The sequence below is a fragment of the Rosa rugosa genome, chromosome 2 (genome assembly GCF_958449725.1).
Source record: "Rosa rugosa chromosome 2, drRosRugo1.1, whole genome shotgun sequence".
Classification (NCBI taxonomy): domain Eukaryota; kingdom Viridiplantae; phylum Streptophyta; class Magnoliopsida; order Rosales; family Rosaceae; genus Rosa; species Rosa rugosa.
This window is the reverse complement of record NC_084821.1, coordinates 17346359-17370036: the sequence shown is the minus strand read 5'-3', so window position 1 is coordinate 17370036 and position 23678 is coordinate 17346359. Positions and strand designations below refer to the sequence as shown.

The 23678-nt window shown below is 37.4% G+C and overlaps 1 protein-coding gene and 1 long non-coding RNA gene across 5 annotated transcripts; one reads left to right on the top strand and one right to left on the bottom strand.

Moving 5' to 3' along the window:
• Window positions 1-475: 475 nt before the first annotated feature.
• LOC133732693 (laccase-17-like) lies at window positions 476-4981 on the bottom strand. Its single transcript, XM_062160273.1, has 7 exons — window positions 4828-4981; window positions 4302-4453; window positions 3887-4115; window positions 3398-3416; window positions 3027-3155; window positions 1529-2506; window positions 476-716 (listed from the first exon to the last, which is right to left on the bottom strand). The coding sequence occupies exons 1-7, from the start codon at window positions 4936-4938 to the stop codon at window positions 586-588; spliced, it is 1749 nt and encodes a 582-aa protein (XP_062016257.1). The 5' UTR covers window positions 4939-4981; the 3' UTR covers window positions 476-585.
• An 8314-nt stretch (window positions 4982-13295) lies between these two features.
• LOC133732120 (uncharacterized) lies at window positions 13296-15731 on the top strand. 4 transcript variants are annotated; one of them, XR_009856947.1, is made up of 5 exons: window positions 13296-13485; window positions 13640-13733; window positions 13815-13996; window positions 14071-14214; window positions 15479-15731. It is a non-coding gene; the product is annotated as an uncharacterized LOC133732120 (long non-coding RNA). The 4 variants fall into 4 exon arrangements; XR_009856945.1 differs by having other exon boundaries at window positions 13297-13485; window positions 13815-13901; XR_009856948.1 differs by lacking the exon at window positions 13640-13733 and having other exon boundaries at window positions 13297-13485.
• The last annotated feature ends 7947 nt before the right edge of the window (window positions 15732-23678 follow it).

Below are 23678 nucleotides of genomic sequence, written 5' to 3'. Positions count from 1 at the left end.
GTATGCATAAAACAATCTTCTTCACTCTTTTTATCTAAAAACAATGAAGGAAGAAGCAAAAGGGGAAGGAGAAGCTCGAACTTTGGCCTCGAATGTCTTTTTATGATCCAACACTGTTACATTTTCCCCTTTAGTAATTAAAACTGGAACCTTGATGCTGTCCTCTGATGCAAAAGATAGTTTTGTTATTCATTCTTTTATAAGTTCCCTTGGAAATTAAGAAGAATCGCACAGAGATGCTTTATCTCTGTGCTCTAGGTAGTTTTGTTGGACTAGAAAATTTGGACGGATGCACAGATAAGCCTTTGCCTAGCCGAATTAGTGATAAAGAAATTACTTTGCTAGCAAGATAATGAATCTGATGGTGACATTATTGTTGAGGCCTCTTAAATCAAGAAATTTAAATGTTACTGACAGATATTATAGTCTCAATCATTTTACTTATTTCGCTCAAAAAATGGCTGCATAAACAAAATGATAGAAAACTGAAACATCAATTATGCCACAAAATAAAACCAATGGGTTACAAAATTCTTGGGACAGCCAGACAGGTTAAATACAGAATTGAGTAGTTAAACACATCAATTAACATTTGGGAAGATCCAGTGGTGGAGGAAGCAACTTTTGATTGGGAAACTTTCCATCTAAGACCACCCAAGCCATCTTCAAACCCCAGCTGGTATGGATCTCCAAGTGACAATGCATGAACCAAACACCTAATTCAATTGAGATTGAAATAATTAGCAACACAATGTAATATATAAAGTATAATGTTAATCCTTTCGTGCATGGATCCAAGACTAGACCTGTAAATGGGCCGAATTGGAGAGGATCGACCAAAATTCAAATTCATGTAGTAATTAAAATTTTCAACCCGACCTACTCCGTTAACCCGGCGGATCGTTGATAGTTCAATCCAAATCTTTATCTGCCTCATTAACGGAAACTCGATCCACTAATCCGATCCATTTATAATTACAAGTATTTTTAAATTTTAAATAGTTTTATTAACTTTTATCATGATACCTCATAAAACATTAAAAAAATATTAAAACAACATATAGAGCATCACTAAAAGTTGAATTACATTATCAAAATATTCCCAAAAACGGAGTGAAGCTGCTCGAACCTTAGTAAGAGGCTCCGAAGGCAATAACTAAGGTAACCAAAATACTAAATTTCCAAAGTATTCTTAAAATTTTATATTTTTGAAAAATAATAATATTTTATTATATGAAAATGAACTGGATCATTAACGGATCAGATCAACCTAAATCCGTGTTTGATCCGTTAAATACACTGATTAACCAATCTGGATCATTAACGGATCAACTGATCAAATTTTTAATCAAAACCTGTACAATAATCACGGATCCGGAGCGGATTCGAATCAAAATCTGATCTATTTTCTGGTCATGCATGTTATATATCCAACCTTCAAACTAAAACAAGAATCTAGTTAATCAATTATATATCTATATTGACGATGTGAAACACATAACACTTTTAGATCGTTTCGTTGACTAACCTGGGTTGTCTGCTAGAAACCGAATAGCAACCCAACCACCGGATGGCACACCCACAGTGTTTCTCTCAACGGGGTCGATCAGATTGAACTTCTTAGGGTCCTTATTTTGGTCGAAGTTCCCAAACCCTTGACCAACAACAAAGAAATTGAATCCATGAAGATGAAGAGGATGACTTTCAGCACCAAGAATACTAGTGTCCTGCAACACCAACTCCACGCTAGTATTAAAGGGAAGCACCATTAGCTTTGTACCGTTGCCCACATTAGTATTGTTCAGCTGAGCCCCAGTGTAATTGAACGGAGTTACAGGACTGATTGGAAAGTCAGGCGAATAGACCCCCTTAGATTGGCCAGAGAAGTGGGATTGGAGTAAGGAAGTGTTTGGCATAGCAAAAGAAACATTATTGATTGAAGCAGCAAACATGGTTCCATTTGGTCCCTGGCAAGTCTGGTTGTTGTGATTCTGTTGGCTACATGGGTTTGTTCCAAGCCCTATTGTGAAGAACAAACGCTTGTCAACTTTCTGTGGAACATTAGCTGGGAACTGGGGAGTGTTCAAGCTACGGAGTTTGTTGGCGAATTTTGTTGCAAACGATGTGTCATTTAGAACTGGGAGAATTGGTTTGTGGAGTGTAAGTTTGTTCATTGGGAGGGGTGAATGAAGTGTAGTCGTTTCGTATTCTAAAATTCCAGCAAGAGTGGAGTTGTCAAAGGTGCCTAGACCAGTCACGTATGGCCTTGCGGTCATGAAAAATGTGGCGTTTGGGTAGCTGGGTTTTGTTTTGAGAAGAACATTTATGGTTTGTCCCGGGGCAATGAGAATGGTGTTGGTCTCAAAGGGTTTGACGTAAACTGCATCAGTTTCCACCACTTTGAGGGTGTGGTTTGCAATGCTGAAGAAGAGCTCGTTGTTCAGCGCTGCATTGATTAGGCGCAGAAGGTATGTCTTCCCAGCTTGAACCTTTAGCTTGAAAGTATCTGCATATATAAATACCCATATAGCCAAAATTGTCAACATATCTTATTAGGAATCAAATACATTTACTGAATTTTTTTTTACCGACTCTTGTTAATCGATCAAATGATGCGATTGTTTGATAATGTACAAATTTAGATTTTATTTTCTACCATTGAACCTAGATCCAAAAATTGTTGAGCATAGTTTTCTTGCATAGTTACTAAACAAGTGAAACTTTAACAAAATCAGTAATGTTCACTTTCTCTGTAACTGAGCAAGGTAATTATGCTTAGTCCACCGTACCTTAGGATATCCAACGATGAAAAAAATTATTTTTAAGTTTGAGTTGTTTTATATTCTACTATTAGATCTAAATTCAAAGATGATTGAACATAATTTCCTTACTCAGTTAATGAATAGGTGAACACAACTTTTAACAAAATACATCATATGATAATAAGCATATTCGGTATGTAACGAAAATATTTAGGAGTCAAGCATTTTTCATAAACTTTGTAAGCTTTTCTGAAATTTTCATACCTTTGGAAGAGCAGTTGTACAATGGCCCTGGGAGTCCATTGATGGTGTAAGCATCAGAAACATTTGGTCCTCCACCGGTTTGCAGGGCTTGGTTTATGACTGCTTCAGGATCTGCATTCCACCATTCTCCTGTAGTTTTAAGCATTAATTGGATGCAAGTTTGTTATTAGTACGTAGTACAGAACGATAGTGAAAAAAACTTGAATGATAGGTCACTTGGCTTATGCAATCATTACTCCTACTACCAGGAACTTAAACTCCTAATGCAATTATTGGCAACTAATATGGAAGAATGAGTCTTTGCAGTGAAGGAGTTGCTCGATCGATCATTTCTCATTGTTTAATTGGCTTGTTCGTAGTTAATTACTTACCAAAGATGATGGGAACTTCCTTGTAGGCAGGCACGGATGTAGGGGTGGGCTGAGGTGTGCTGCAGCACACCCCAACATTTTGGGGGGAAAATATTATTATATATATGTATGATTAAGATAAGTTGTGTAGTCTGCAAATAACAAGTAGATAACTATACAAATAAAACTTTTTTCCTCTCTCTCCTCTTTTTCAGTTATGTCTCCTCCTCTCTCTACCCGGTTTTGCATTTCTCATACTCAACTCTCTCTAATTCTCTTTGCACATCATTATTATAGGGGTCAGTCTCTCTTCTTTCCTGCACTCATTCTCATTCTCTCAACCTTGCGAAGGAATTACACTTTAACTCTCTTCTATAATGAAATTTTTGACTCAATTAGAATGTAATTTATGTTAGAATTTGAGTATTTATCGATTTCTTGATGTAAGTAATTAAATCTATTGATCCCTAAAAATTTAGCCCACCTCAAATTTAATTCCTGGTTCCGTGCCTGCTTGTAGGGTTTGGTAAATGGATAAGGAACACCACGCTTGGGAAGAATGATTAGGGGACCATAGATGGTTGATCTTAGCCATGAAATGTGAGCATGCCACCAAAGAGTGCCTCTTTGGCCCACAATGGTGAAGTTGTACACATAACTGTTGCCAGATTGTATTGGACATTGGGTAATGTATGCTGGACCATCTGCCCACCCAGTTTGAAGTTGTCGAATCCCATGCCTGCCGATTGATTATATTGAAGAAATCAGGAAGCACTCAATATATTAGATGCATGACCCACTAGTATAATTTAAGCAAAACACTATACACCCATATACACTTGAAATATGATACCCGGGATGAAGGGCATGTTATGAAAGTTGATGTAAAAAATTTCTTAGATAATAGTATAGATTCTAAAATTACCAGTGGATGGAGATGTTGCTTTGAACATGGTTAACCACTTTAATGAGGAGGCGATCACCTTCCCTAGCAACAATTCGAGGCCCAGGAAATTGACCGTTTACTGTTACAATGCTCTTCGTGTGACACAATCTTGTCACATTTTTCATTTGGATCTACAAATTAAGTCATTCCAAAATGTCAAAAGAAGCCTAGCTAGAAAAAAAAATGCATGAGAAGTGGAGCTATATAATTCTGACAAGATTAGTTCACATATCAGATAATCAATATTAGATATATATATATATATATATATATATATATATATATATATATATATATATATATATATATATTGGGACTTTCACTTATATTGCTTTTGTCAATCTGAATAATGTGTTCTAACAAGAATCCATCAAATTGATTCAAAATGACAGTTCAAGAATATATCATAATAACACCATCTCCTAAGGCAGACATCTAAAACATGCATGCATGTACATATATATAGAAATATGCATGATAGCTTTGTTACATGCAATGCACATACATCAAACTTGTAATGTCTCGTTATGCTTGCAAGAGTCTGCTGAGGAATGAGATCCAATGTGACGAAAGAGAAAACAAAGAGCTTAACAACTGAAAGAAGAGCAACGCCCATTTTACTTTCTCTTTTAACGTTCTTGTTGCAGAAAAATGAGAGATATGAGCTATGATGCTGCTCCAGCTAAGTGAGTGTTGAAAAAGAAGAGTTGGCTTGTGTTTTATATAGGGGCCGGGTGAGGCAAGAGCTAGTTTGATCGATTTGGTAGTCATGAAATTTGAAGTAGCTTATATCGAGGAGAAACTAGAAGAGCAATTCCAGTGAGCTATCTTATTAATTAGGATCGAGGAAGTTGTCTGAACAACTTTAGAGTGGTGTCGAAGACAATCAATTTCTGTTGACCTCCCAGCCTTTCCTTTCAAGTCCAACCTTTTCCAAGTATTTCCACGTCTCCATGTACCTTTTGAGCTCAAAGTGGAAGTGATTTTGACTTGCAGATTTCCAGGGTTAATTAACTACATGCCATCTACCACAAGTCTCCGAGAAGAGGCATGGAAAAGGGAAAGGGATATACAACTATTTGCAGGCTGTCAAGGACACAGATAAGTAAGAAAATCAAGGAATTCTGTGAAGCATACTTGGGACCAGGGCTTGTCCCTGTCAGCAGTGTAGGTGCAACAAGCGCGCCATAGTTTGAAATCTCACCAAATTTGAGTTCTAAAGTGAACGTTCAAAGAGATTATACAGAGACAGAGATTATAGTGCTATTCAATTAAGAGATTCTTTTTTCTTGTACATATAAACGATCCCACGTCGGAACGGAAAATTCTAATTTACCTACTTGTATGTTATTCATACATTTACATATATGACAACAAATTTGTTATCATTGTGGTAACATGAGTCGTTTTTTGTGTAGTCTTAGTTCTGTTTGAAGTTTGTGAATAATTGATTGTTAATGTTGTAAACTTGCAATTTTGGCCTATTATATGTAAATAGTGTTAAACGAATGCGGTAACTTCGTTTTCAATGTAGTAATTTTAGTTCAATTACATTATAATTTTGGTTGAGTTAGATTTAAAACGCATGGTATCATATACATCACAGTATCATTGACTGTCCCATGTGGGGACTCATCACTTCATGTCTCTATTAATCTATTTGCATATAGAGTAAGGCTATGATATGTTAACATATGTTTGAAGTAATATTTACCACTTAGAGGACTCATGACAACTCATGTGATAACTAAAGAAAAGTTTTTGTTTTTTCTTTTTTGAATCAAATCAACGATTTCTCATTATAGTCTCAAGCTAGAGCAGTACATTACATACCTTGAATACAGAGGGCAAATAAGAAAGGGAAAATCTCACAAACAGTACCTGACCTATCGGCCACTAATAACTTTCGTACCTCAAGTTAAAAAAATATCAGATTGGTACCTGAACTTCTGACCCCGACCCAATATCAATACCTGGGAACAGTAAAATCGTTAACGGGGTTAATTTTTGAAGGGTAAATCTGTCATTTCACTGTTCATCATCTCCAAAACTCTCTCCTCTCTCTGCAATACCAGATTTCTTCTTCTTCTTCTTCTTCATACCTTATCACCACTATTAACCAACCTTTCACTTCTTCAATAGCCACCGTCCCATCCACCACCAACTCCTCTCACCTCTCACCTCTCCTTTAGTCGATTTGTGTTTGTGTGTGTGAGGTATGAAGAAGATAATGAAAAATCTGGGTTTGCAGAGAGAGAGGGGAGAGTTTTGGAGATGATGAACAGTGAAATGACAGATTTACCCTTCAAAAAATAACTCCGTTAACGATTTTACTGTTCCCAGATACTGATATTGGGTCGGGGTCAGAAGTTCAGGTACCAATATGATATTTTTTGAACTTGAGGTACGAAAGTTATTAGTGGCTTGAAATTCATGTACTGTTTGTGAGTTTTTCCCAATAAGAAAACGTGGTATATATATCTAGTACCACTCATTAACGAACATCCATGCTCACTTATTGTAAAGCAAGCCTATGAACTATGAAAAGACATAATAAATAGCAAGCCTAAAGAAAGACATATGTGCACAAAAGTGCATAGCTTTCCCTCAAAAACTAGGGAATTATTGAAAGTAAAGTAAGGTACTACCATAAGGTAGGCCTAGACTCTACCAAACCCAATTCACTTAGGCCCAATTGGCTGCAGCCCAAAGGAGAGTCTCACTCAAAACCCTAGCAAAAAATGGCCCAAACCCGGCCCAAGTCTCCATCTCCTTGCACGATGGCACCAGCCACGACCACACCACAGCAATGCCGTTACGGCGCCACCATGCCCATGTCATTCCAATCCCAGATGCCACCGACGAAGCCACTCCGACCACCCATGAGACCCAGACCTTGAACCCCAGGCAAAAACCAAACACAACCATGTTTGAGTTCACCCAAACGCCAGATCGACAGATCTCACCCGACGTTAGAGTCGCCGCTTGGAAATGAAATAGATCAACATCTAGTCCCTCCCAATTCGCCATTGACCTTCCCAGAATTAGATAAGCCCTACCACCGTGCTTCAGAGATGCAGTACCAGACTTGCCGCCGTTAAAGCTGCTCCTGCCAAACTTCAAGCACCAACACTCCAAGAAAACTGCCCCGAGCCCATTGATGAAATCACCCGTCCGGCAGCAGGCCACGAAACGTCGGCAAAGCCGGTGCCTCGCCCAGACATCGCGGGCCGTCGGACGAGTGCGAATGCACAGATCGAACTCTGCCTTTAGGGCTGAGTAATTAGTTTGTGTTGATGTAGAGAAAATCTTTTGTTATGATAACCTCATTAGAGTAAAATAAGTTATTGGTTGAGTAATTAAGTCCTAAAAGTGGAAAGAATATTTATGATATATGTTAACATATTGTAGAATTTTCCTTACAGATCATGTCTGCAAAAGCTGGCCGAGTTAAAAATAATAACTAATATATTAAGCCAATTCTCCTTAGGTAAATTTATGAAAGCCCAGAATTATCCTCTATCTTATATGAAAACAGTTTTGTATTTCAAGGACTTTTTTTTTTTTTTGGCGGAATATTTCAATTAAGGACTTTGAAGTACATGTTTTTGCTGCTAATAACTGTTTTCATTTTTTTTTTCATTTCTGCAAAACTTTTCTGCATAAAAAAAAAAACTAAAAATCACTAAAATAAATTTAAAAAGTGGCCCGTGTTAAGAGGCTAATATGAAGAATTAGTGTAGTATTCCTGAAATTTCTAAAACCTACTCTAAGGATTTGTACAATTACTTTTTCGATGCTCACCAAGTGAAGGAACGTACCATTTGTTGTTTGGGCTGCTATGAGAAAGTGATCCTCTATTGGAAAATATCAAGTGGTCAAAAAGAAATATCAAAGCTAGCTGATGATGTGTTGTCAACTTGCTGTATCATTTAGCAATTGAGGCAAATGAAAAAGAGCAAAAGTTTTTTTTTTTTTTTTTTTTAAATTAAATAAGGGATGAGGCAATATTAACTCATTGGAAGTAGACAATTTAGGGAGCAAGTCCCACCCTCAAACATTGTCACGTCGGCTTGCGATATGGGGTGCATCACTGTTTTAGTTTTGTCTATGCTTTTTGTTTCTTTGTTATTTTTGCTTCTTTTTTGTTGTCATTAAGTCCTCACTGCGATAGTCTTCTCTGTCGAGTTTAGGTAACAAATCGGGAAGTTAGTCTGAATTCTTTGATTGGAGGACCTGGTCGAAGATAGGTCACTGGGATTTCAAACGGTGGCAATGTTTTACCTAGACTTTATCTCATTTTCCTAGTAAGAAATTCATTTTTTTTTTGAAGAAAGTCCTAGTAAGAAGTTCATTAATTGTCCAGTACCATTTGGTCTAGTGACATAAGTATCCCCTTTGTAAGTAGGAGGTTGTGAGTTCGACTCACAAAAAAGACTAGTTGTTGATGTGATAAAAAAAAAAAACAAAGTTCATTAATTAAAGGGGATGATTACAAAGTACGATAATACAACCCTAGAGCCTCGTTGGGCTTAGCTTCAACCAAACAAACACTCCATTGAGCAAGAAATGCTCTTGCATGCTAAAGAGACGAAGGGAACCAAAGACTCAGCCACTTCTACACTCCATTAGTCGACACCTGGAGAAGGCGATCGAAGATCTCATAACCGATAAGCTGCCCATAAAATTGGAAAATTAACGTCGGCATTCCAATACAGCTTGAGGCTTTGGTACGTTGGAGTAAATTGGGGCCAAGTCTTCGATAGTTCGATCACCTCATCCTAGTTAGCGTGGTCCTTAAATAACGCGCCTCGATCAATTCAAGTCAAGTGGTGTTGTCTGCAACCTGGCCTATCTCAATCCCTCCCACTTATCACTGCATCCCCACAATACCATCACCAGTTCACCACCTTCCGGTAGTTAATCACCAAACACATCAATCACAGTGAATCTGGATGCTTACGTGGTTTCATTTATCTGGGCTTCTCATATATATGCTTGAAACTTGAAAGGTTCTGCACGCAGTGGTGTAGTCAAAAATCTCACTTAGGAGAGTCAAATTTATAATACGTACAATCTTTTGCCAAATTAATAAATAAACAAATAACACATATTTCAAATCATGTTACTATGTTAGTATAAGAAAATTTAAGTGTAATATTTCTTGTACTAATGAGGAAATTGAAATACCCTTAAATCATTTTAAATCAATTTTGAGATTTGAGATGAACGATAGATATACAAAAAAATATGTGTTACTCCGATTTAGCATATCAACAAAGAATCGTAAATATACGCATATGGGCATATATGATCAATAAGGTAAGAAACCCTTGAAAATATTTATCTTAATTATATTTGATATATGTAGTGTATTAATAGTGTAAAATATTATTGCATTCCATTAAAATTCAAAAATAATTAAGACTAATTAAGATAAATTTGTATTAAATTTTGAAAACTAAGACTAATTAAGACTTTTTGAAAAATTGAGAAGGGTCAATTGACCCTTCTCACCCTAGGCTAGCTATACGCCTATACCCATGTCAGCACGTGTCCTTTTGGGATCCGCCCTTTTGTTATCTGATTTGTTAGAACTTAGTCATCTCAAAAGTCTCTTAATTAACAGTGTATAATATATATTTATTGTGGATTGTCTTTGAAAGTAAAGATTGGGCCGTAAGATGTGGACATAGTCACATACATTAATCACCTAGAGCAACTGTATATGATTACTTGTGAATGAAATAACCGAGATTGCATTAGATTCTTACCCTGTTGTAATAAGGAATTGTAGCTGTATCCTTATTATTTAGGGAACTTGATATACTTGTGGATCAGGTAATATATTGGTTCAAGATAGAGGAATCAATTACTTGATATATTAGGATTCGTTAATGGGAAGAATTCTGATATCTTGCCTATATATAGGGAGAATTCCATAAATGGTCACTCAACTATGACTCATTCGACACTTTGGTCACTGAAGTTTCAAATATATCACTTTGGTTACTCAACTATTACACTGTCAACCACTTAAGTCACCCAAAGAGTATTTTTTATAATTTTTTTTAATGAAAAAAATTAACAAAGTGACTTAAGTGATTGACAGTGTAATAGTTGAGTGACCAAAGTGATATATTTGAAACTTCAGTGACCAAAGTGTCGAGTGAGTCATAGTTGAGTGACCATTTGTGAAATTTTCCCCTATATATATATAAGGTTTGGTCCCTGCGTTCTCTAGACACGAGCATTAAGGAACTCAGCCCCATTAAGAGTAAACTCAGACTTAGAGCAACAGCAAAAGATCAACCTTGCGTCAATAGCCTTCGACTCCTTTTCGGCATCAGGTATGTCCCCTATTCTGATTAATATATACACACACTAGTTAACATGCCTTTAGTCTTGTGTTTATATACATGTGAATGTGCTATATTAGTGATTACTCAGAATTGATTCACATGTGCTATAATAGCCACTATACATGTTTATAAACCACTATGGAAAATTATTCATGTTAAATTATTTTGTATAAACTTAAAACATTTTCATAACACTCAAAAAAAGGGAACTGTTTCGAGAACAGGCTTTGGCCTTTGGTTATTCTGACCTCACACACACACATAAACCCAAGGTCCATACCTGGCCCGTTAATCCAATAACAAAATAAAACTAATTTGACCAATGTTTTACAACAATGGTACGTCATTAGTTTTGCTGGGTATGCACCTTGGAGTTCATCAAGTCCCAATTTGGGGATTCTTTGATTTTACAATTTTAATGGATATTGTCTATGTATGCCTATATGTTTAGATGTAGAATTGGCAACTGATTGTAGCCTGCACTCTGTGGGCATCAATTTCAATTTTTTTATTTTTTCTCCCTGTGATTTTTTATGTTTACAATATGAGGACAATCAGTTGATTGATTTAATAGCTGAATGTGATTAAGAAACCTAAATTTACAATATCAACTGATACTTTGATCTATGACTTATTGGGAAGGCTAAGGGAGAGGGAGCTGTAACACTTTTTCTTTAGTTTTCTTGGTGAGTCATTCAGTATGAATAGATCAAGACTTGTATTCTGTGTTTTAGAGCTATGATTGTAGCTTCTACAGAAGCTCTCTTCCTTACATAGTTTTAAGACACAGAAATAGCACATTGCAAATTGGGTGACATATATTCAGATATAAGAATTTCTTCTTCTGCCATTTTAGGTGATGATTGATTTTTATATACCAATGTGTTATCAGGTTTGGCATTGTGATTCAGCTATGCCATGTTTTCTGCTCATATGTGATACCTGGCATGTTTTCAGCTAAATGTATTACGGGGCTTTGATGCAGTTATGTTTCTTGCATTGTGTTTGATTTATTTTGCTCAATTTTGATTATTGTTTTGTATTGGTGTTTTCTATGTTTGCTTGAATGCTGAAACCTATTCATAAAACTTGAAACAGAAAACACTTATTGAGCAGCTTAATCTTTAATCATAAAACTTTTGTCTGTATAAAACTCACACAAAATTGTAATGCTTCCTATAGGTTCTCTCTCTTATAGCTTCATCAACATACAACCATTGACTGGCTCCAACTACAAGAGATGGAAAGCAGACATACAGATTTATTTGTGTATTCATCATTTAGACTTGCGTATGTATAAGGATCCTCCTGCAAGTCTTACCATAGCTCGTACCAGCGAAGAGATAAAATACCATGATGAGTGACACATGCTTAATAGAGTTTGCAAAAACATCATCAAAAGAACAATGTCAGAAACAATCAGGGGTAGCATTGAGGAAAAAGAGCAAGCTACGGAGTTTCTAGTTTCAATGGGTGAGAGGTTCACAGAAAGTGACAAAGCCCAAATTGCTACATTGTTGAACAAATTAATGAATATTAGATACACCGGGTCTAGGACAGTAAGAGAGCATATTTTGAAGTTTGTAGATTATGCAGCCAAGCTGAAGTAATGATATTGTTTTTAATTAAATTTACAATACCCCTGCATGTTTTGCAGACATTATTCCAAAAATCAATCAATATGGAATGAGGATTCGACAAAATTTGATCAAGCAACATGAAGTTAATTTGAACGAGATCTGGCTACAAATTGATGATATGAATATTAGTAATTACTAATGAGAAGAGGTTACAATCTCAACTGAGTTCTCCAACTATCTCTAATACTTTGACGACAGAGGGAACAACGGTTGGACTTAGCTAAACACTTCTGGAGGCATTCACGGTGAAAAGTGTGTTGACACTTATCTAGCATTGCACACTTGTCTGCGTCCTGGAACTCCTCCAAGCAAATAGCACAGCCACCGCCATGATATTTGAAATTCATGTAGCCTGAGGACCTCTTGGCATTGGCATTGCCCTGCACCTGTTTCTTTAGTAGTTGTGTAAGTTTCGTCATCTTCGCCGAACAAAATATATGGGCATAAATCTTTTAACGACTCATATACGCAGCTATGAAATACAGCCGCGCAAAATAATTGAACCCAGTAGGTTCTTGTTATATTTGGACCACAAGTGAAGTAAGTAACAACAAAGTACTGAGAACGTGATTATACATTTTATTAATCCTTGTGCGAGGTAGAGTAGTCTAGGTCCAAGTCCAGGCCTGCAGGCAACATTGTATTAATCCTTGTATTAATATTATGGTGGAAATAAGCCAGGGGTCCGTAGACTATGAGATAGAGCAACAACACCTCAAAAATAGCTGATCCCAAGTTGATCGAATTTTTCTGCAACAATAATCTCAAGCGCCCAAGCCATGACCAATGATCAAATTTTTTCTAGCTTTCAAGTTTCAATTGCGTTAGGGCCAGATGGTATTTTGCGTTCTTATTCTAATTCTAAATATACGAAAGCTAAACTACACTATTTCTGTTCACTTCGCAAGCGACAAAAGTAATGAATAGTGGATTGGCGATTCTGCCCTTCTTCTTTCTTTCTGCTGTTTTACAGAATTGCCTGTCGTGCTACGTGTGTTTGCTTCACGCAACGACAGCACGGGTAAGTCCCTGGCACCGCTTCGTTCTTTCCAATTTGTTGATCGATAGAAAGGATAGGAGCAGGTCGTTCTTCTAAAGTCTGCTAAATCCGACTCCTACGCATCTTCCAGCTCCGGCGCCGACAAATCTCCCGATTCTAAGGTAAACTATTTCAATTTTTTTGGCAATTGATTGTTGGGTTCTTCAAAATTGAATCTTCCATGTACCAATTGGTCTATAAAATCAATCTTGATGATTGCTCAAGTGGTTTGTTTCGTTGTGGTGGTCCTTCCGAAATTCAATTCTCTTATTCTAGGATCCTTGGTGTTTCAATTTCTATGCGTACAAGGCCACATTCAGACAAAGTGGCTTTTGGTTTGCTGCTACTGAAGTTCAGATCAGTTTTCTAGGTCTGTTTAGGTCAATTTCCAAGAACCTTACGTTTCAGTTGTATTTGTTACTTTAATAAAGAATAACTTTATCTGTCTCAGGGGAAAGCTAATAGATGCATACCGATTTTTACACAAAGAGAAGGACATGGAGCGTGGCTTCTCCTGGTCAGGAAATCCCATTGGAAAGTAAGACCATATGGTTCATGCACATAGCAACTTGCCGTTGAAATTACTCTTGTGTTGGTCGAGTTGGAAGTGATGTAGAATCATCACATCTGAATGTATGTGCAATCATTAGATGTACGTACATAGGAAGTTAGGAACTGTATTATAATCATATATTGTTATTATACAGTTTACACCACATAATAAACATACCGGGTGGCTTTCTGGCCGGTATAGAGGCAAAAGGATGAGGATAGACTACTTCATAGCTGCAGAGCAACTCAAAGATAGGATTGTTTCACGTGAGATGCACGGGCAAGGGATGAATTACAAGGTATGACTTTTTCCATTTCAAATATTACCTCTGCTGGCTGTGTATTTTCTTGCAGTAGTCGGAACTGGCATAATATATACGAATTACAGAAATAGAATATATAGTTTAAAATAGGAACAGATTCTCATTTCCAACTTAATAGGCCAGTATTACTCATCCATAAGCTCCGGTTGGTGGAGATCATAGCATGTATAAAGGCATAGTCTTCTTCTGATGGCTGACCAAATCATGTAATTTTGGTTTTCTGACATTATTAGCACATTGATTACATCCTTAAACTAAAATATAGTATTCATTGAAACAAGCTAAAGAATCAGAACACAAAGAAAATATCTCTATGTTGTGTTGGTAAAAAAAGTATAGCTGAGCAATAAAAGATATTTGTTCTTTGTACAATATTGAAAAGAATATCATGAAAGTTTTACTGCTTAGTGATGTTTTCGGTGTTCATCTTCTAAGCTTGAACTTTTTTACTTTCTGTAGTAGGTTCTTGAACTATAATCATGATTGTCGAAGGTTTTGCAATACACTCATTTGAATTTGTGGTTTCAGGCATCATTTTGTGATTTCAATTAGTATAATATTTATGCTTTGTCATTGAAAGATTATTAAGGTTCCTCAGTTCCTCACAAGTTAGCAAGATCTGCAGTTACTGAATTTTATTCAGACATTATCTCCTTCATGTCATGTACAGATAATGGAGATAATTAGCTGGGTATTATGTTCAAAAAGAAAATTGATCTTCTGCATATAGTTTTTCATATCGATGGAGATTTTACCAAGTCTTCAGCTTGAATAATACAAGAATGCTTTAAGTCGGTGGTTGGTAATAGGTGTTAAAAAGATGTTTGTATCATGCCAATGAGACATGTAGCATGTATACATGCTTTCAAGGTAGATAATGACTTTCAATGGTTGGAATTTCTTTCAGTTTGCTAATGTAAAAGTGAAGCAAAGTGTGTAGAATGATCAAGAGAGATCAATGTCTGCATTAGGCTTCATTTCCTGTTCTTCGTTTCCGTCAAGTGTTTTATAAATGGAAGAATCAGAGATGACATTTGTGCACGTATAAAGAAATTGAAATTGTTAATGGACGCCAAAATTGCTTTGCTGTGATGGAAATAAAATTGTTGACATTTCCTTGATCAAATGAAAAGAAAAGAAAAAAAAAATAGATCAAGTCAAAATGTCAAATGTACTGCAATAGCCTTTGAAGCAGCCCCATTATACATTAGCTTAAGTTTTCTTCCACTGCACTGTACAGGTTTGCCGACTGCGGTGCAGAAGGACTACTTTAGACTTCTACATTATCAAGAGTTGCATTTCGATGATTGTGGAGATCGTGTTTCTCAGTTGTTACATGTTGAATTAGCTGCCCCAGCTTCACAGTTTCAAAACAATGATATTCTAGAAGACCTCATGATTCAAATTTGTGTATAGTAATTAGCTAGAGTACCAGATTTTGGATCATGTAAAACAATGTTTGATGTGTATATACAACGCATTTATATGGTGTACCTAATATTTGTAAATTCAATACTGTTGAATTCAATAATGTCCATGATATACCCGCAGCATCGCGCGGGCTATCTCGCTAGTATATACTAGAACAAGGGAAAGTTAAAGCCTAAGAGGAATAGGAAAACCAAACACAATACTGATAAGGATTTTCATTAACAAATCAGGTTTAAGCCATCAGAGGCCCGAAAGCAACACGGCGATCTATACTGGTTCACTCAATGGATGCGATTAAGCTACAATTTCGGAGCCGGCGAGGATATTCCAATTGAAGAAAATTAGAGGCGGACGTTTATGAACACAACTTACTTCTTTACAAGAAGTTCTCCCGCTTTTCTTCGAAGCATGGCGTCGGCATTTGCAGATGTTGTATGGCTGGTTCTGGATACCGTCTAGGCATAAACACATCACGTGCGTCCTCAGGAATACCGTCTAGACTTCAGGATTATTGAATGCAATTGGTTTGAACCTGAAATTTGATCCATAATGAGGAGTTCAGCCTTTGGGACTTTGATGTCACCTCACCTTGTTTACCTTCGGTTTCGGTTTAGTTAGGTGTTGCTTGCTTCATATCTCTGTGATGACCTGAGGCTGTGAGACCTTTGATAGATAAAATCTCCTGATTTAGACCGGTGTGAGTTTTAGACAAAGATAGAATGATAGATCTCTAGGACGAGTGACATTTAGACAAAGATCGAGTGATAATTCTACGAAGGATATGCAAAAATATTAGAAACTGCAATGAATGAATATTGAAATATGAACCAAATCAAGAGGAAATTGGGAACATGACGCTTTGGGTTTGGGAATATGTCATGCTTCGATGTATAATAGAAGGTTGAAGGCTTGAGAAACAAGTTTTGTAATGAACTTACGCTGTCTTTGCTCCCTTCCTCCTCATTAGATGATGGTCAAATAGGTTCCACATACACATCTTGTGTCGCGATAAAATTGCGACACAAGATGTGGTATTTTGTAGGACTGGGCAGAAATTGGCAGAGAAGCGGTTACCGACCGAACCGCACCGGAAAATTCGGTTCGGTAACCGAACCGGTTCAAAACGACGTCGTTTTTGAAGAGAACCGCACCGAACCGCTTACATGCGGTGCGGGTTCGGTTTACGACTTCGAACCGCCTGCATTTACCGAACCGAACCGATATGTTATCAATATATATTTATATAATTATTTTTAATAATTTTTTATATTATTTGGTACTAACCCACTAACCCTAGCTTTGTGCGTTCTCTTCTCTCTCCATCTCTCAGCCGCTTCCTTCATTTTTGCGTTTTTGCTTTGTGCGTTCTCTTCTCTCTCCCTCTCTCGGCTGCTCCCAGTGTCCTTCATCTCTCACACGACAGCAGCTTGGTCCTTAATTGTGGCCACAGGCAAGTGTCACATCTCCTCATTTCTCATATAATTCACTCAATCTTTGCAGCTGGCATCATCTCTTGGTCCACGTTTGACATTTCTATGCTAACATTTTCAAGTGCAAGCAGTAGTTCCCGCTTTGGTGAGCAGAAGAGCAAAACCCTATAACCCCAAATTGAACTAAATACCCAATTCGTGAATAGCTCCATTGAAGCAGAGGCAATTGGTATTTGGTGAAGGTGAGCCAGAGAGACACTTGTAATATGCGGTTTTGGGTGCAAACCGCACCGCACCGGACCGGTAAAACGGTTCAACCGAAAATGCAGTCCAAACAATGTAAAAAGCGGTTGCGGTTTGTAAAATGAGCCTACCGAATAATGCGGTGTGGTTGCGGTTTCGAGCCCAAATCGGCCCGAACCGCACCGAGCCCAGGCCTAGTATTTTGAGATAAAATAACATTGTCAACAGTGTGCAGCCAGTGCAGCTCCATTTTAGATACCAATGCCTTGCACATTCTTATGAATCTTATAATTGGAATGCATTTGATTCTGTTCCGTTAAGATAATCTGTGTTCCTATGTGAGAAGCTACAGGTAATGTTTTTCTTATGGTTCCATGAAGAATAAGAAATTACTAGGGACAGTGAATATCTTTTTCAACATGCCCTTGAATAAGAAGACGGTAATTCTGTAAGAAAATAAGAACTAGATACAAAACGAAAGCTCTATTTTTTCCTTCTTGAGCATAGAATGGTCTACCATCATGATATTATTTTAAAGATAACAATGGATAAGTATCATCGTAAGAAAGAAACAAAAGCACCTGCTGAAAACTTCATAGAATATTGCAGTTGCAGATGCAGAGCAAAGGTGACTTCTATGTATATAAAAGTGATCTTAGAGTTTAAGTACTTTGTTATAGCAAGTTAAGCAAGACTAATTTTACTACACAATATCATATCTCCTAGTGCTCCACAAAACCCGGAATCACTTTTGGTTTAGGGTTGCAACTTTTCTTCTTGTCCGGCGGCGTGCTTGGGCGGCGTTGGCTCGCCTCGCCTGCTCGACGCGACTGCCGGACAGGAATTTGAAAACTAATGGTCCGGCAGCTTCTTGGAGAGGGATTACGGCTCGAGTCCGGCGCTGGACGGTTTTGGCGACGAGCACCGGAAGACATCTTGGGCTCCGTGGGTTGCGGGGCAACGCGGGTCGAGGGTCGATGTGGCACCTCCGGGATCTCCATGATCGGCAGAGTGGTGGAGGCGTTGGACGGTGGCAGCGACGTCCGGATTCGGGCTGCTTTGGACTGGTTTCGACGTGGTCCGGTCCGGCTTCGACCTGGGTTGAGGCAGCGAGGCTGGGGCTTGCGGTGCGGCGGCGAGGCTGGCGTCAGTGGCAGTGGCGAGGGCTGGTGCCGATTGCGGTGGCGGTATCTGGTTTCGGGTGGCAGCGGTCGTTCATTGGAGACTGCAGATGGACGATGGGCTTGGGTCAAGCTTTCATGGTTGGGCCTGAGCTGGGGTCTTCTTCTTGGGCTGTGATTTCGGGATCTTTTTTACCTTGGTTTAGAACCCTAGGTTTGTACTCTCTACGTTTGTTATGGAATTACGCACTTTTGTGCCTCTAGCAAATCCTCTAGAGTGGTAACGACGGAGGATTCTCGAGCTAAGGATAGGGCACTGGGAAACTCTTGGTTTTCCCGGTCCTCTTCTGTGCCTAGTATTTGCTTTCTAGAGTCTAGTGCTATGTAAGTTAGCTTCTCTAATTGTACACCAATTGAGGTCTCTAGGCGATTAGGGTTGTTATAACAAGAAGCTTAGATAGTTTTGGGGTTTGGGCATTTAGCTAGGTACTGTAATAAGTGAGCGCATTTGTCTACAGTGAGGGTCCCCAGTCATTTGCTTGGCAGCTCGTGCCAGCTAGAACTGTTGGTATGAGGCAGCTTGTGATGTATGTGCCTTCTGGCCATGGATAAGTTAATGAAATTATCTATTTTCTCTCAAAAAAAAAAAGTACTTTGTTATAGCAAAGACATATGCAATATAACCTATTCAAAAAAAAAAAAAAAAAGAAGATACATGCAATATAAAAGTGAACATAAAGTGGTAATTGTTATATCAAAGATATATGCACTCTAAAAAGTCAAATCAACAACAAAGAAACCACCATGATATGTATTGTACGTGTCATCAACAAGTTGTTATGCTAACTATCACAGTGACCCTAGTGAACCGAGAATTAGAATCCATCATATAATTTAACCCTATAATTGTCATCGTTAGTATATGGTAAATAGGGATCGTTCTAATCCGGGGATTGAGGGTACACCTGTCATTTTAAAACAATTAAAGAATTAATATAAACACAAAGTATAACATTTACAAAAATAAAACCAAGTATACACAAATTTACGAAATAAAGGGGGTTTTAGGTTTTAGGATTCCGAAAATTAAAAGAAATAAAACAAAGAAAACACAAAAACACAAGTACAAGAATGAAACATAAGAAACAAAGATCAAACCCAATTCCATAATCAAATTCGATTCAAACCTACAATTGTTCTTCCAAGTCATGAAAAAGAAGTTGATCATGTGAAACATTCGAAGCAAATGATTTCCCATATTTTACTTTCCTTTACTAATTAACCTAAGTGAAAGCACCTAGATCAATCCTATCAAACATGCAATCAAAGTCTAGAAAGCTAGCTAATCATAACATGTTCAACGCAATACACATAGAGAAAGGCTATCAACTCAAGTGAACAACTTAGTATGAAAAAGTTCATCTAATTGCAATCATTTTTAATTAAATTCGACTTTTGTCCAAAGCCTTTACTACTTTTGATTTAAGTTCACAAAACTATTAGGTGAATCATAAACTTAAATGTAGCATCAATTATACATAAACCCTAAAAGTTTCGAACCAATTAGAATAAACATATAAAAGATATCAATCAAGCAAATTTAATTGAACAATCTCACATAAGCAACTATGGAATCATAAACATAGGAATCGAAAATACCATTCAATCATAAGAATTCAGATTTAAACTTTGTTCAAATATTATTGTCAACTAGAAACAATTCCAACGAAATTCACACAAGGTTACAAAGAAAGAGGTTGAATTACACCGTGAGATGGAGATAAGGATGGAGGCTTGGCGTTTGGATTCTTGAATCTTGGAAGCAAGTCTTCAAGGTGGAGGATGGATGATGCTCACGGCTCCTTCTTCTCTTCTTCTTCCTTGCTTGAAAACCATGGATTGCACTAGAGGATGGAGAGAGAGCTTTGACGTTTTAGAGAGATTTTCTGAATTATGCCTACAGCGCAACATTACAACATACTAAAAGCTACCTCGTCTGGTTCCTTGACTGCAGCAGAGGCTTATACTTTTCTTTCGGACCCGAATGTTCCTCTTGAGTGGGGAAAGGCTATATGGCGCAAAGCATTGCAACCCTGAAAAAGCATTGTTTGTTGGAAAGTTTTTCATCACAAAATCTTGGTTGATGAGATCATGCAGCGAAGAGGTAAGATTATTTGCTCTCAATGCTCACTCTGTCACTCGAATGTGGAATCTGTACACCATCTTTTCATTAATTTCCCTATGCTTCATGACGTATTGTCTTGGTTGTTTGATATGTTCCGCCTACAGCGCCAAGCGATATTTTCTTTACAGGGGCTCTTTTCTCCCGATTTATTAAACCAGCTTCCGTTTGCTTCAAAACTTTTATGGAGGTTAGCTATTTGCAATCTGTTTTGGTGTATATGGACTGAAAGAAATAAAATAAGGTTTGATGGGAGAGTGTTTGTTTCCTGGTGATTTAAACAGTTCTTAATTAATTCGTTCAAGGAATCAGCGTTGTGTTACTTTGCTCCTTGTGCTCGAATCGCATCTGCAGCGCCGGTTTATTCATTGTTGGGAGTCTCTCCACTCAGAGCAAAGGCCCCAAAGTTTATACCAGTGGTTTGGGAGGCTCCTCCATCGGGTTGGATAAAGGTAAATAAGGATGGTTCATTTTCAGGCCCTACAAGAGCAGGTTTTGGGGGTGTGTTCAGAGATTCTGAGGGGCTTTTTCTTGGGGGCTTCTCATATAATGCTACGGTGCCAGGTGCTATTGATGCTGAGGTTCTCGCGATTATTGAAGCAATTAATGTTGCTTTGGTCCGTCGCTGGACTCATATTTGGCTGGAAACGGACTCAATATTGGCACTACGGTACTTCAAGAACCCTGGTTTAATACCATGGAGATTGCGTACCTCATGGATGAATTGTTCACACAAGGTTAGTCAGATCACTTTCAGAATGACGCATATCTTTAGAGAAGGGAATGCTTTAGCTGACAAATTTGCCCGTTATGGAGCCTCAAGTGCTGGTGCAGTCTGGTGGAGAACCTTACCCTCTTCCTTTCTAGCAGAGTTTGGTAGAGAATTGTCTTCAAGAATTAATTATCGCTTTTCTTAGTTTAGGTTTTCCCGTAGATTTATAGTTTGTACATTGTTCTTGTCTGATTGTTTTTTTTGTACTGTTTATGTATTGTTCCTTTGCAAGTTTGGGTATGCCCGACTTGTTGCTTTGCGCCTCTTGGAAGTGGTTTTGGCCTAGTCGCCCCTTCCTCTTGTACCTTTCTTCTATTTCAATAAAATTTCGACTAAGGGATGAGTTAGCCCTTAGTTCGCTTCCATTAAAAAAAAAATAAAAAAAAAAGTAGCAATCTTTCCAGAGAAATAAGGTTCAACAGAACATTACATACTAATTAAAGATAAAAGAGTAACAATCGTTTGAGCGATATAAGGTTCAACAGGACATTGGAGTTATCTTTAATTCGACTTTGAAGTAATCAATCATCCTGTGAGATATCCTCGGCTGAAGCAAGAGCATTCCTCAAAACACTAAAAGTTTGTTAGACTAACAAGAGAAGAAAAGGATTAACTCATGATTACAAACAGTACGCATAATCACGCGCACACACAGATCATGTATATAACATGTGTGTGTGTGTGTGTGTGTAGAGCGAGAGGGATCATACAGCATCTGTCTTGGAGACTCTTCTTCATAATTTTATCCTCACAAACATCCCGAGGCTAGTATGACTTTCTCCCTTACCTAGACATTCATAATTTATAAGAAAAAAAATTTCAGTACAAAGTACAAACAGTGTGGCCCAGTATCATTTGGTCTAATGACATAGTTTTCCTATTCATAAGTGGGAGGTCGTGAGTTCGACTCACAATAAATTAATTGTTGTATATGAGTTGTTTTTTTTTATAGTAGAAGATTCATCCATTAGACTCACAATAAATTAATTGTTGTATATGAGTTGCTTTTTTTTTTTTTAGTAGAAGATGTCATCCATTATGCAGCTCAACAAGCAGTACAAAAACGATCCCCCTTATGAGGGTGATAGAAAGAACCGTTCCGTAGAAACTACTACAAAGCCAACTCTAACTTAAAGAGCAAACCAAACTAGTAATCTCCTAGTACACCCACTTTCTAGGATTAAGCCCAAACAAAGAAAAGTAGAGCCCCGAGGAATAAGAACAACGCCCCGAATAATCAAGACCTAACGGGGCCTCTCTTGACTTTGCGATCTTTTCTCTCAAAAAAAAAAAAAAACATAATCAAATTCGCCTTAAACAAAAGAGGAATAATGACCAAATAAAAATTAAAAAACAAAAGGCCCAAAAACCACTTGTGAGCCCAATAAGCCCATGTTGTTGTATATGAGTTATTTATTTGATAAAAAAAAAAAGTACAAACAGTGTGAGAGATGGCTGACTTGAACATTTGCTGATCAAATTTGTCATAAAGCGTTCGGTGCTTTGCAACTTCAGACTTGATGAGATTCTCACGCTGCACATACATACAGAATAATATAAACAAAAAACCATAACAACAGCCAATCACATTGAACGAGCAGAAATTGATTTGATTGAAGATTTTTCACAAACCTCTTTGGAGCTCTCCTCAAGCAACTTGGTAAAAGTTTCATTAGCAGCGGAGTATTACAAAAGCTCCTATCAGTACACACTCTTCAACAACAAGTAAAGAAAACAGACAAACACTCCGACTTTGAATTTACCTGTCATTATGCACTTCACTCTTCATCTCATCGATCAAAGACTTCACTTCAACTATCATATTGTACACAAAGGCATAACCAGTAACTAAGAATATGATTAATTACAAAATATCCCCCAAACTATGAGGCTATTTTCATTTTTATACCGAACTATCAAATTTTGATATTTGCATACCTTATGTTTCATTCCGTTAGCATTTTGATACCTGACCACTAACCTCGTTAAAATATGCTGATATTTAAGGACATTTTCGTCAATTCATCATCTTCGTAATCAAAATTAAAACTTCTTCATTGAATTATGTTATTAAAACTAAATGTTTAATTGGGATTATTTCTGGGGTTGCTCAAACCCAAGAACGCTCGTTCGCTGATACACACCAAGACCAATGGGTTGTTGTGATTGAATTGTTTCTTATTGGTTTCTAGTTATTTAGTTATTTTAGTTTTGGTCTTATTTTATTTTGCTTAACATATTTATTCCAAAAATATATATAT